A 14,970-nucleotide genomic window follows, 5' to 3' on the forward strand; every position below is an offset into this window, starting at 1 on the left:
CTGGTACATCCTGATTATAATGCATTGGAACGTATCCGAGCATATTGTCTACACTCAAATTAGAAGCTCTTCCTTACTTCTTTCCATTTTCCCATTTATCTCAGCCACCCTGGCTCCACTTTTATGTCATCCTGTCCAGTGTTATTTCCCATAGCCAATACTAATATCAATATTTCAGTTTAAAAAAGCTCGTTATTATATATTGTTCGACAATATTTTTTATCACATACATACAAAGCACAGTTTTAATATGGATTCCATAATTTTGATGAGGAAATGTTCTGAGCAGAACATTTTACAGTTGAAAAATTATCTTATTAGTGCTCTCAGGTGGAAAGGCTCTGTAGAAAACATACTCTTTGGCATTTCTCTTCTGTGTCTCTTATCAGCTGATACGCACAGATACTGCCATGTCTTATGTGGGAAGCTAATATTGGCTAATATCCAGAGTAGGGCACAAGAGTACTCATCATCCTCCAACCCACAGCTGACGTGTCTGTTTTCAAATGCAGACAATAAGCCTCTGTTACTTTTGACCTCAACCGAAGAAGCAGCCAGAAAAGCTCTAAATTCAAATAGAGCCACTTAGATTAGTAGGTAAAAATTTTCTCTTGTGTTTTGCCACCAAAACATAAGACAACTTTGTGAAGAAAGCAATTACTCTCTTACATATTCACTTTGATAACTTGCCTGTAAAGTGTAGATCCAGTTTAAGAAATTGTGATGATTGTCTTTGCGTCATTTCTCATGCAGTTATCAAACTGTCAGAGCAATGTGTGCACACAGTGAAAGAAAGCACAGTAAAACTGTCCCATCCTGCATTTCAGCTGCACTTCTGATGTGATTCTTTACTTATTTCATTATGTCTTCTGCCAAGTAAAAGCAAAACAGCAGCCTTTTTGGGGAACAGAGCTGTAATTGTGCACAATTGTACACAGTAAAAATAAGCACTTCTATTTGAGAAATGACAATTTTGCCACATTAAGTATTTTGTTAAGTGATCAGTTGTTGTCCGTTGTAAATTAGCCATACTTAGTCAATAGAGCTGAATAGCTAAAGCAATATCCAGTAAGTCTCTTTGTGCATATATTGAATGAAACATTGTAGACCCTCAGCAGCCAGCAGCATCTTGCCTGTTGAACAATGGAATTTAAGACAGGTTTAAAGCATTTATTATTTCAGCAGAGTCACAGAGATGTCCCTTTGCATCAATCATTCAATCTCCAGCAGCCGAGAGCTTTCTGCTGTAAATTGGGGCTAAGTAGACGCAGTAAATAGTAATCATTCACATCAACAGTGGCAGTTGTTGTTTCCCTCTGCCAAGCCACATTCATTAGACCGCTGCCTCCTTTCAGCCCAAGAGTGGCAGATTAATGGGATGAAGGTTTAGGAAGAGACATAGATCAACAGCGAGAGGAGAGAGGGAGTGTGCTTGGAAGCAGATCTTTAGTGTTTCGTTCACTCTTGTATTAATTAGGAGACTCATCAGTAATTGGTCACACTGAAGGCAAGCAGTGGAGAGACGAGCAGAATCTTTGCCAGAAGGACCACGATAGTGACATATTTGAGACAGAAATATGATGGATTTAACTTTGCTAGTGTTGCCACATGGATGCACATTATGATCCATATTTCACTTTTGAGGCCTCCCAGTGTAATGTCCATAGATCTGTCCCTGTCCTCCTGTGTCTCTACTGCAGAACTTTTGCACAGCAATTCGCAGAATCCGGTTGAAATAACTAGTAATTTTTTTCCTTAAACCGATGATTGACCTGTTTCTATTTTTGTCTTTCCAGGAGGTCCAGTGCATAGACACGTCCCTGATGGACCCTGCCAGTAATATCACAACCTTAGTGGGGCCCAATGCCTTTCGCATTCCTCTATCCATCAGACAGAAGCTGTGTGGCAGTCTAGATGCGCCACAGACCAGAGGCAATGACTGGAGGATGCTGGCCCACAAACTTAACCTTGACAGGTGACACACACACTCTTTTTTAAGCATGTACTTCCTGTAAGCTTCCCTTAGGCATTTGTTTGGTTTGGAACATAATTTAGTCAGAAAAACAACTATTCTCAAATGGGATGGCAGTCCATCAAAGTGGCCTGTCTCACCTCTTCTACAACAGAAGAAACGCTGACTCATAGAGATCAGACGATATAGTTCAACCAAGATGAATCAGTCTCATTCTTGTTGTTATTCTTTTACTTATTGAATAAAATGCAGTGTTGCCGGACGCCCATGCATCAAAAAAGTAAAGATGCAACTGTCTGTTTGCATCTGACTCACAGATCACAGCATCCTTAGTATCTCCATCCCCAGATTTGTGTTGTCATCTCGATGATTCAGTCCAGAGGCTTATTTACCAGCAGCAACCGAAGCAGAAGCAGATCTTGAGAGGATAATAGGGCACACGAGCCCCTCTTTGTCCCAACAGGCAGACTGTTCATGATGCAGTTTGTTAATGTCGGCACCAAATATTCCCGACCAGTATGTGAAAAATGGACAGGTAGCCAAATTGTTGTTTACTTCCACATTTCTGCTCAAAGCTACCCTTCAAAGGGAGCATGATAAAATGGTCTAACATGGAAATACCATCTTTTATCCTCTCTGCTCCTGTAACTGGCATGTCATGTCTGTTTGACTTCAAAGTATGACTCATGCTTTGCTGTCCCAGCCATCTCTTCTCACATAACTTTCACACTAACACACTCCTATACATATACGCACACGTGCACACAGTAAAACCTGAGCTGCACACGCACACTCTTACACAGACACAGACAAACAAACATGATTGTTGACAACTGGTAAAGGAAAAGAAATGGTGGAAACTCACACACAAAAAGGTGGATCTCAGCTATTGAGTTCACTTAACAGCAGGATACCCTTTATTACATACTGCAGACAGATGGAAGCTGAGACAGCCAAAGTAAGAAAGAAAGTAATGAAAAAAAAGCTTATTAGATGTTTTGAGTGAGAGAAAATATTATAAAAGAGAAAAAAGAACTGCAGGAGCAGAGACAGACAGAAAGGAGCAGAGAAGTGATGTACACGACTCTGATTGTGTTTAAACAGCACCAGAATGTGCCAACAGTACAATCACAAGATTTAAGGAGGAACAGAAAGTCTCATTTTTATCCCCATGGGACTCAAATCTGATGGCTTTTCCACTAAAGCAGCATTGGGATCTTTGTCACAGATGGCTCAGCGTCAGACTTTTCCTCTGCAACCATTGTGTTCTTGACTCTTGACAGCTTTCAACGTTAGTATGAAAAGAAATATTCTCCCTGTGGACTTGTTGGCACATTTTTATGCTCCAAGCAATTTCAAAATGTATTTATTTTTCTTTAAAGTGGGTTGAAATCAACATACAGAATAGCAAATTTTCTAAAAAGGATTCTGCCACATTCCATTTTAAGTCCTTCACTCATTACATTTTATATCATGTGGCATTCAGGACTTCTTTTCTTTATAGGCAGTCCTTATTGTGTGTGTCTGTATGGCCAGATATCAGGTGCTTTAAATATGTTTAAACAGAATTTGAGGCCATAAGTCAGAATCCTCGAGAGCAGTCACACCATGTAAAAATTCATTACACTTCTTCTAATGCATTGATAATGGCATTGAAATATGGGAAAGTAGACACAGTTCACTCTACATTCTTTTCAGGATACTTTTCAGACAGTACTGTTGCATATTAGTGTGGGCATCCATTGCCGTATCTTCTTCCTTCCAATTGGCTTTGAAAGAAAATTAAAAAATGTCCTTCAAGGTTGAATCTGTTTCAAACTTTAGAAGTAGGCTGTTAAGAAAATTAATATCCCAGATTACATAACTAGTTATTTCTTTATTGTGTCTTCCGTTTGTGTGTTTTGTTGTAATAAGATAAGATAAGATATTCCTTCATCAGTCCCACGACGGGGAAATTTACAATGTCACCGCAGACAGGAGGAGAAAAAAAATGAAATATAATATGGTTTTGTATGATTAAGGTTGTGTTTTTTTATTATTAAGATTACGAAGAAATTTCTAATTTGGATGTGAGACTTGGACTGGTTATTACATGGGCTGTCTTGCGTATTAATAAAAGCTTTTAGATTATTTTTTTTTTGTTCTTTTTTTCTATTTTCATTTGTATTCCATGAACTTGGACATATATTGTTTGTCTTGTTTTAAGGATTATGTATATTTTATTATTCATGTGGTAATTATCTCAGGTGTTTGAGATTTGTGTTTGATGCAGCTCCATAACCAAAATATATATCAAAGAAACTTAGTGCCGACAAAGTGAAAGTAGTAAACCTTTTCTGTTGTAAAGTCTTGTCATGTCTAGTCCCTCATCTTCTCCTTGATTTTTCCAGGTACTTGAACTACTTTGCCACCAAGTCCAGTCCGACAGGTGTGATCCTGGATCTGTGGGAGGCCCAGCACTTCCCTGATGGAGACCTAAACAAACTGGCCGCCGTGCTGGAAGAGATGGGTCGCCATGACAGTAACCTCGCCTCCATGACAACGGAACACTGACGAAGCAACGTGGTTACCATGACAATGACAGAACTCTGGAGACGATTACACGTGAATTCTCTACAGCTGATACCGCAGCAAGGGCGGGGAACGAATTAGATGCGAGCAAAAGAAAAGTTGTCGCCATGGTGATTGAGCATCGGCTAAATACCATGGTAATCATGCCGACATGGTAACAGACAGAAGTGCTGGAGCTGGTGCTGAAACTATGTGTGTATCTTTGTGTGTTTATTTGAGCAACGTTGCAGTGTCGTTTGTGACCGAGGGAGAGATAATCCAACCTCCAACAAAACAGTCTATCAGGAACAAACAAAAAATACACACGCCTAAAAAAATAACACTAGTTGTTCTCTTGCTGTTACTTTATATTGAACAAAGAGAAGCAGGGAAAAGAAAAAAGAAGCAACAGAGGCACTGACCTTGAAAACCTCTATAGGAATGGAACAGAATCATAAAGGGAGAGAAGCTAAAGTGATTACAAAAGAGTGGGAGAAGGTAGAGTGAAAGAGAGGGCGAGTTAGAGATGAGACTCTTTAGTAAGACAGGAGTAAACACAGGGAGAAGCTAAACTGATTACAAAAGGGAAGGAGGACAGTAAACATAAAGTGATGGAAGAAGACACAGGTGATCATCTGTAAGAACAGGATGGAAAACGGATAATGAGAGAGGGCAGATGATCCCATCTTGTGAGCCTTGGCTGTACGTGTTTGCCAGTACAGTTTGTTGTCTTTATATCGTTTCCTAGGGAACGCTCTATGTACTGTGCTGTCCATATGTGTGGAACATTTCCTGCTAACAGAATTTACCACAGACCGTCAATCAAGGACCCTGACCAGAAACAAGCCCAAAAACAGCAGGTTTCCCTCTTTGGCTGACATCATAAGTGATGTTTAAATTTGTCTTACGTTTGTTGCCTTCTCCTTAAATGCATGAAGATATTAAATTATCCAGGTCCCTGGAAATCTAGAAGTACTAAGTCAAAGGTTACTGAACTTGCGGTCCACTTACCTTTCACTCGTGCCTCTAATTTTCTTTCAGAAGCCAATCCAAAGATAATTACACCCCAGATGGATGCAAGGAAAAGTTATTTTTGTTCGCCATTTTTAGTCGTGTATGGTTGTGACAGGCTTGTGAAATTGTCTGTTTTGAGGTATATTTAAGATTGCACTTATGATAAACAGATAAACAAGGCAAAGATGCAGACTGTCAGCTATTCATTCTCATGCATAGCACAGTATACTAATATGCTTGCTTTTATAGGAGTCAGCATTTAGTCATTTTTACAATTGTATGTGTTTTTCTTCTGGAAAACAGCTTTTGCATAAGGAAAAGGCAAAAAGTTTCTACATCCATTGGAGGTTCACCACAGGCCAGTGAAAAGCATTGAAGCAGTAACCTTGGAGCTACTAAACTACTAAACAAAGTGTATTCAAATGCTTTCTTCAGTAATGCTGCCTCCCCAAAGAGGAGTTGTTTGGTGATGCAGGGTGGGGAATTTCAGCCATGGCAACCACAACCTCAAACCGTGGTGTCTCTCTGATGGACGGATGGGGCTTGTTTCTGGATGGGGTCCAATTCAGAGAAAAGAGACAGGAAGCAAAGAGGGATGACACGAAAACACAAGTGTATTTAAATACAGTAATATACATAATTACCATAGTATTATGTGATAGTGAATTAAATACAGCTGATATCATTCATTACCGCCTAATGTACCCGATATACAGATTTTATCAACCATATTTTCATTTACTAAAATATATATAGCATATATATATATATATTTCTATCATATTTTTGGTGACCCGTCATCACAGGATGTCCATTGTGTTATCTGCCGTCAGGCCACATGTGATTTTAGTTGTGATCACCACCATGACTTTGACTCTGGTCACTAGCACCATCCAGTGGCTTTTGAAGAATAACAGCATTTACGTTTTTTTGATCGTCTGAAACGTGTAAATACATGATTATCATGTTCGTTCTAATGACCTTATGTTAGCATAATATTTTTGTTCTGTGGTCATTATTGTGTTATTTACATTAACATTATGTTGTTTTTTTTTGCCATTTTAATGTTTTATGTGGGGGTGGGGGTTGGGGGGCGGGGGTAAAATCTGTAACATATCAGTTAGTTGCCCTTTATCTAAAACAATGTTTGTCAGCAACTAACATTCCAACTTATGGTGTATTGTTTGAAAAAGTTGTGATTCAGAGCTAAAAATCAAGATACCAACTGAAGAGGCTAATGTAAAATGAAGTGTAATATATTTGTGTTTTGCAGAACAACACTGAGAACCGGGGCTGGCTTTCAAATGTTTGCATTGACTCAGGTCAACCGTGTCTGACGAAAAGGTGTAACTCTAACAGGCCAGCTTTGAGGAAAGGAGAAAAACCTTATTTGTAGTGGCTTTTGAATAGTTGTCAGATGCCCCCGGGGGCATGAACTATGTTCACCATGTAAAAGGACAACATGGATATCCACTTTAAAGGAAATACATGTAAAATATTCAAAAAATGGAGTGAAGATATTTCTGCCCTCAACTACGGAGAGACGCCATATGAAACTGATCAGATGCATGGAGGAGATACTGAGGAGGATATTGTAAAGAAAACCAAGTAGGCTGACAAGCAAATGCTGAGTTAACACTGATACAAAAGGTCAGATCTTAACCTCCTCTGTCTACGCAGGAGGAAACCTTGAGACATTGATTTTTCAGATTGATTTTTTTCTTTGTTTGTTTAGTCGGTCAGAAATATGCGAGTTAAAAATCTGACCTGTTGTATTGATGTAAAATGGGACGTATTGGACACGGAGGCCTCAAAACTATGTATGTCTTGATTTCGAACCGCCTTATTAACCAAGTCAGAAGAGGTGTACGGTTACATGACAGAGTGGATGTTTAACATTTTCAAATGCAACTGCTGATGTCAGATGTGAGGAAATGAAAGGGAAGAGGATAAAAGCCTAAAACATCAAGTCATCAATTCAGTTTGTTTCAGAAGAAAATATGAACCCAAAGGTCATGACAGTGTCTCGTTCATACAATGTGATCATCGACATTACTTCAAAACAGAATACAAGGTCAAATTTTAACTGATGAAGCGTGCGCAAGCAAACAATCGGTTGAGAGATGTAAGTTACCTGTTACTGTGTAACTGCATCCTAAATGTGATCCTTGCCATGTTCTAAGTCTACAGTTTACCAGCAGGATAGACTGTTTGCTAATGGAGTAGACTGACAAAGGGAGTTTTCATAAGAGGAGGGCAAATGGAGGCCTCCAGAAGGTGACCCTTCATGATGTGAAAATTAAGAAAGTAGTGTTAAGATATCAAAGTGTGTAAAAATATTTTCTATCCACAGTATGTACAGTTGTGTACTGTCTGCTGTATTTGGCAAATTTGAGAACATAAAAAAAGAACAGTACAGTTAGATACTAGTTTGTATGTTTCAAGTTTTTTATTTAAGTTTCTTTCCTTTTTTGTAAAAGCGGTGTCTACTATGCAAACTTGGCATTGGTTATCATGATAGAAGTCTATAACTAGAGCTGTGCTTGTAAGTGCATTTTTATTTTACTATCAGGGGTGATTTGATTTAATTTGGTTAGTGCGGGTAGTGTTGGTCCATTTTAGCTAATTCTGGCACGCTTCATGAATCTTGCTCAATCTTGCTGAATGCTCGCCTCTCTATCTCCTCTAATTGTTTTCTGTACAAAGTGTAAGAAAGAATTTTTAAGACAATTAATAAATTATATTTATAAGCAACGCTGAAAATTGCAGTGCATATGGTGGCTTATTTCCAAAGGACTGTTTCAGGAAATGTTTTACACTTATACTGTAGGGTCACAAATGCAATGTGTACACCATGAAAATACACATTTGGTTTTGCAGTTGTTTGATTTTCTACCTTTTCTGTGAAATCCATATTAACAGGTTCCAGAGTCAATAAGTGGTTGGATACAGTCGCCTGAAGGGGGGGGGGCTTCTGGTGTCACTGTTTAACATGCTGTGCTCAGCAGCACCGGTGGATTGTAATGAGGTATGCTGCTTTTTTAACAAAGAAAACATGGAGTAACAGTAAGAGGCATTGCGAAGTGACTTGTTAGTGTGCACCTCATTCAGCCACCACAAACTGTGCATCAGCCATGTGGATGAGTGAAACACTTTATTTGGGGAATGATCAACCTTTGTACTGAATAAAAACACCACTTTCTCTCACAGACAACTACAGTAGGTACAGATTAAATAAGGCACAACACCCAGGAGGAAAGAAAGGGCATTTAAAACACAACAAATCCTCCCTCAACAGTGACAGAGGATCCCATAATTTTAGTTGGCAGAGACCAAACAAAAACCTAACTGACCTGAAGGAAAGTTTATCAAGGACTTCACAAATGCAAAAGCTAAAAATGAACGCTTTAGTGCCATTTGAGTGAAATCTGAAACTGGCACTGCTGTGATGGCAGACCACTACGGAAGACCTAACAGTCTGCTCACTGTGATGATGAAAGGTGTCCAGATCTACCTTGAAAACCATTTCATACTGAGGCAGTAAGGCTGTTAAAGCTTCCTAATACTTGACTGTCAGTACGTGAGAATTTGAATTAGTGGAGAAACTCGCCTGACAGAAGCCAGATGATTTTTTTTTTATGACTCAGCTGTCATTTGATTTCAGAGTGACAGCCGCAAATGGTTCATAATGGTGAGACGGTTCAATGTGTACTTTAATTTACATGTATGAGGCAGCCTGGTGCTCCAGAGAGAGTGACCTTGTGATGTCCACAGTCTGGTGGTGTGATAGTCTGGGGATGGCTGGGGGTGTTTTCTATGACCAGTAGGGTTTTCGGCAATATTGTGTGTTTGACTGTCTTAATCTCAAGTGAAAGCTTCTGGTCCAAGTGCCTAAAACGCATACATCCATCATCAGTATAAGTATGGGAGCCACTCTATTTTATTGGCTGTGACTGAATGACAGCAGTCCCCCATGACAAAACGACTTGTGGTACCCCTAAACTAACACAGGCACAATTTCACACATTTATAATAGATCACTACATCATCAAGCAAGAAGTCACCTCTATAGTTAGTGTACAACAGTTTCTGATTGCCTTGGCGGACTTCCCTTCCTGTATTTGCTGTGGAGCACCTACGGATGGCACCGTTCTGCTTCAATCGCTCCATTATCATAATGCCCCCGTCTCCTCAAGCAGGTTTTATTTTTTGGAGGGCAAGGAAACACAGAGGCATGCAGAGCCTCAATCCAGAATTTATTTGGAGATATAAACTTTATTTTTCACATATAGTCTTAAAGAGTTTGAGTTTTACAAGGAAAATATGCTTTTGTAACTTTTATATCGCATCACAACTCAAAAAATACAGGTTTAACTTTTCTTCAGTGTCTACAAATGTTACCAGCGTAAACAAAACTTTGAAAGCCTCAAAATACACTTTTTTTCTTTTTTTTTTTCTTTTCTGCCACATAGTGCCAGTGATTGTAACCAAAAGCAGTCAATTTAAGAGTGAGAAAATGTGTTCAATCCAATTATAACATAAAGACAGTAGTGGGGTGACAGTGTTTTGAAAGGAGGTGTCATGCTGCAATAACAGATTGCCTTAAAGCATATCCTCTCCGTTCTATCAGTCAGACCTTCATCTACAGGTAGGGTAGCTTTCACAGAAAGCAGTGATATAGTATTCCACTCACTGGTCAGTAGCTTGTTTCCATATCTCTGCAGCTACAGTGCCAAGTCAAACTCAATCTCTTTCTCCGAGGCCTTTGGAGCATGTGAACAGGAACGGGAACTTGGTTTTAAGAGTCCTCACACTAGTCTGAAATGAAAATATCTCATCTTTTCTGATGGGAAGAACAAGGCCACGCAGAGCCTGGTTATTTTTGATCGATTGAAATTTTACTTAACCATGTAGTCCTGTAATACATTTTTTTAATGGGGGGTTGCAGAGTTCTGGGCATCTCGACTCAAAAGTTTGTGATCCTTCAATCTCCAAGTGGTGATTTTGCTTCCCGTCCCACGTCCTTTTCCAAGGAAAGAGGAGTGTGGCCTGGACCACAGCCAGTGTGATTGTTAATGCCCTTTCTGTGTGTGGAAACACACACCTGGCGATGACCGCTCACAGCTTGATGTCCTGTGATTCTGACATCTTGGCAAGTGTCTTTTTGACCCGTAGGGCTGTGAGGCGGGAGGCTGGGTTGTGGGCCCAGCATTCAGTCATCAGCTTCCCCATCTGTCTCAAACACTGAGGAGACAGAGCTTTATGTCAGGGACGTCATTAAGCTGTGTGCGTTTGTCTGTGTATATGTAGCATATTTTACCTCATCACTGGTCCATCGATTGGGAAAGGATGGTCGTAGTCTCTTGATGCAGACCACTTCTCTCATGTCTTCATATGAAGGGTCTGTAGGTACCAACTCGTGGTACGGCAACTGGTACTCTTCAAGGATCCCTTCAACAAATAATTCATAAAAGAAATCCACTCTGTGTGTTTTTTGGTCCGTCAAATGACTGTCAAACTAGATCCCAAAAATATTTCAAAATCCATAATACATAGCCATCATAAAAATGAATACATGAAGAGTATATTTACTGTGCTTACCTCCTGAGACACAACGGCGAGCGATCTCCCAGAGAATGAGCCCAAAGCTGTACATGTCGGCCATGATGTATGACTGAAAATGACTTCTGTTCAGAGTCTCGTCCAGAACCTCTGGAGGCATGTAGCGTTTTGTCCCGACTCTAGTGTTGGGAGGGATGTCTACCTCATTGGTGTCACTGCAGAGTTAAAAGATCAAAGGAGCAATTATAGATTAAAGATTAATAAGCTACGCACATTGAATCCTTTGAAATAATATACGTTCAAAATACTTTAATCTATGAACATTTCTGACACTCTACCAGAGCCGAAAATCTGCAAAAAAAATTGATCCAAATCAAGAATTTAAGTGAGATATTTCATGAGATGGCAGCATGTGTGCCTGACACACTCACCTGATAAACTTGACTGCCAGTCCAAGGTCAGCTATACAGCAGGTCCCATTTCTTTTCACCAGTATGTTCTTACTCTTCAGATCCCTGTGGGCAATGGCAGGTTTGCCCTGGGTGCCGAAGATCTCAGTGTGGAGATGACAAAGGCCCGACACAGAGGAGTAGGCCAGTCGCAGCATGGCTTTATTATCTAGAGTGGTTGATTTGAGGTAGTCATACAGAGAACCATTTTCATGGTAGTCGGTGATTAGGTACAGTTGCGTCCAGGAGCCAGTTCCTTTAATATCAGCAGCTATAAACCCTGTGAATGGAGAAGGAGAAGAGAGGGAGTTTAACAGGCAGGGAGTTACAGTGAAGTCAAGGAGCCAGTTTACCCCGTGTAAATCTCCATGTCACTGGCTGGATTTGAATGGATTTGGATTTGGATTTGACTGTAGCTTTAGCTCTAATAAATAAGGCAGACAGTCTAAGTCTGTCTTCACAGCAAACTCCACACGTTCTTTTAGACCTCTCTGAGAAGATGCTCATTTATAGAAGTAAAGCAGTCCAGGTTCATTTTTCAGATTAATATTTTTTTTAAAACCCTTTGATCACCCAAAGTTGTTTTTCATTTGATGTGAGTGTTTTCATGCTCGGGGAAATAATATTTGAAACTAACTAATAATCATTTTGCGCTTTAAAGCAACTACAAGGAACTGAAGTTTTGTGTTGATTTTGATGGTCCCCGTGGACAAAAGCTGTGGTGTTTCCCAGGATGAGCATTTAGAATAACATATTAGAAATAATCCATCTCCTCGCTGATAGTCTCGTTTGTTAATGTAGGTCATATAGAGGCATCCATATTAAACTGAGAGTTAAATGTTAAAGCAGCTACAAGCAGTTTTTAACTGGCCTTGAAACACTTTCTTTTTAGGAAGCTCTACTGTAGCATTTATTAACCTTATTTGTTAATCATGTTACTCACAGCAATTGCATGATTTGATGACATCAAGATTACAGATTCTAGTGTTCAATTTAAAACTAAACGTAGCATTGACTGTGGAAGGCAGGATTACGCACTGGAGCTTCTAGTCTGTCTTCTAGTTTACTAGCAAGTGCTCCACTACTTAATTACTATGCATCGTGTGGTGTTTAATTATGCAAGCTTTGGTTTGTAGTCTGATGCTGTCCACTATATAATTTGTTATGGTGTGTGGTCTCTTGGCTATAATTGATCTGTTTTGGCACAGAGTGCAGTGTGGTGCAGCATAGTAACAAACCAAAAAAACTGTTTTGTTTTGTTTTGTTTTTCTCTATACATACACATACACTTCATCTGACATTAAAATTATTCGCCTGTCAATATACCATCAGTCATATATCCATCCAAACCCAATTCATCATCAGTTAGTTGATAACTAAAATTAAAATTAACCAAAATTAACCTGTCCTCTCAAATCCCGGTTGCTTGTTGTGTTGCTTATTGCGACAGAGTACAAAAAGTACATTTGGGCTGGTTTTACAGACGAGGGAAAATTAGAGAGACAGTCAAATAGACACAGGCGTGCAAACAGACCAGAAACTTAAATCAGAGGCTAGAAATCAGTTTGCAGAATTCAAGAAGTGACAGTGATGAAAGACAAGCTCGTCACCGACCAAAGTCTTACCCAGTATGTTCTCATGTCTCATGAGGACAGTCTGGTAAATCTCAGTCTCTCTGAACCAACTGGCCTCCTCAGTGGTGAAGAAAACTTTAACAGCCACTTTCTCTCCTCTCCATCGGCCCATCCACACCTCTCCATACCTCCCCTTGCCTATCTGCTTCACCATCTGGATCTGTTTGGCTATCGTTCTCTGCACCTGAGGAGCAAAAGATGGAAAAGGGTTGGCTTAGGTTTAATCTTAGATGACAAATTATGGTTTTGTGACCCTCCGGTGGATTTAGATGCTCCCAAGCAAATTTGCATTTGTTTCTTAGCACACTGTTTCAAGTTCAACACTCAAGAAAAACAGTACTCCAGTCTTCTGGTAGGTATCGAATCAACCACCATTATCCCTGTGTGCTTATTAGGGATCCATGGAGCATTTTTTTTTTCCCCCCAACAGGTGTTTAGCTGCAATGCAGGTATCTCACCAATAGAGGGAGCCCTGAGCCTGAGCCAGAGCTTTGTGACTGCTCAATCAGGTCCTTCAGAGATTCTCCAGGGGGAATGTAGGTCTCTTCCTGCTCCAGACCAATACTGTAACGAGGACGTGACTCCTGGCGCTTATACCTGTAGAGACACTAAATTACTCAATATATCCTTTAAGAGAAGAAAGAGAAAGTGCCATACACAAAGCGGGAATAGGGAATGTGTTATGATATCAAAAAAGTGTATTATGAATCTGGAATTGTGTGTTTGATGATATACTTACCTGAAGTAAGTATATCATGAAGTGTAAGTATGTGTGTGTATATACACTACTCACAAAAAGTTAGGGATATTCGACTTACATATATATATATACATATATATCATATATATGTGTGTATATATGTATATCTATATCTATAGGTATATCTATCTATCTATAATATATTTTTTATATATATATATATATATATATATATATATATATATATATATATATATATATATATATATATATATATATATATATATATATATATATATCATATATATAGATATAGATATATATATATATCATATAGCATAAGTATATCTTACCTGAAGTAGCAGAAGACAATAATGACAGCCAGTATGATGCTGCACACAATCACTGAGATCAACAAGGCCATGTGGTGGATCTTTCCATCTACATAGACTAGAAAGAGCAGGATAAAGAGGTGAAGAAGAGCGGGTGGGGTGTTGGGAGATGGAGTAGAAGAGAGGGGCAGGAAAATGGTATGAAGAGACATGAAACAATGTCGGAAAATCAATTGCATTTGTCTTTCCTTGCTTTCACTCTTCTGGTCAATGATCCGCAATAATGTGACAAATGTATGAATCATTTTCTGGTCAAGAAACTTAAAAAAAAAGAATAAAATAAAAGCTCTGATATCCCAATAGAAAAAAACATGAGGTGGGAGGAAATAGAGGAAACTATACCAAGAAATCAGTCAACCTTACAAGTCACTTGAAAGAACCGTCGTACAGTAAACCAAGTACAAATCATATTTCACTCATCAATTTTTCATTTTCTTCTGGCACACACTCTTTTCCCTCAAGGCCCCAGTCAACAGCGAGAGGAAGCCCTCAGCCTAGTCGATGAATTCTCTTCCTGATCCCCTATGATAGGGTTTCAGATTGATGACTCTGCCCTCGGTGTCTGCTGTGGCTTGTGATTTCCCTGGGAATCTAGGCTTACTGTCTCTGAAATACACAAAAAGACTCTCCCACGCACACATGAGGTATAGTGTTGTACACAGTAGAGACCTCAGTATTCTCTTGACGCCCGGCAGCT

The 14,970-nt window shown here is 39.4% G+C and overlaps 2 protein-coding genes across 2 annotated transcripts in view; one reads left to right on the forward strand and one right to left on the reverse strand.

The window, feature by feature from the left end:
• unc5ca (unc-5 netrin receptor Ca) overlaps positions 1 to 4,756 on the forward strand; it is a 176,181-nt gene extending 171,425 nt beyond the window's left edge. Inside the window, exons 17-18 of the mRNA XM_070833638.1 lie at positions 1,797 to 1,975; positions 4,363 to 4,756. Coding sequence (XP_070689739.1) covers positions 1,797 to 1,975; positions 4,363 to 4,525 — 342 coding nt within the window. The 3' untranslated portion in view covers positions 4,526 to 4,756. The remainder of the gene's footprint in view (positions 1 to 1,796; positions 1,976 to 4,362) is intronic.
• A 3,946-nt stretch (positions 4,757 to 8,702) lies between these two features.
• The window catches only part of bmpr1ba (bone morphogenetic protein receptor, type IBa), a 46,288-nt gene continuing 40,020 nt past the window's right edge, over positions 8,703 to 14,970 (reverse strand). Inside the window, exons 5-11 of the mRNA XM_070833470.1 lie at positions 14,235 to 14,331; positions 13,640 to 13,778; positions 13,173 to 13,365; positions 11,530 to 11,827; positions 11,138 to 11,313; positions 10,857 to 10,987; positions 8,703 to 10,780 (exon numbers count right to left, since the gene is read on the reverse strand). Of these exons, the coding sequence (XP_070689571.1) occupies positions 10,655 to 10,780; positions 10,857 to 10,987; positions 11,138 to 11,313; positions 11,530 to 11,827; positions 13,173 to 13,365; positions 13,640 to 13,778; positions 14,235 to 14,331 (1,160 nt within the window). The 3' untranslated portion in view covers positions 8,703 to 10,654. The remainder of the gene's footprint in view (positions 10,781 to 10,856; positions 10,988 to 11,137; positions 11,314 to 11,529; positions 11,828 to 13,172; positions 13,366 to 13,639; positions 13,779 to 14,234; positions 14,332 to 14,970) is intronic.

Source organism: Pempheris klunzingeri, chromosome 7, assembly GCF_042242105.1.
Source record: "Pempheris klunzingeri isolate RE-2024b chromosome 7, fPemKlu1.hap1, whole genome shotgun sequence".
Classification (NCBI taxonomy): domain Eukaryota; kingdom Metazoa; phylum Chordata; class Actinopteri; order Acropomatiformes; family Pempheridae; genus Pempheris; species Pempheris klunzingeri.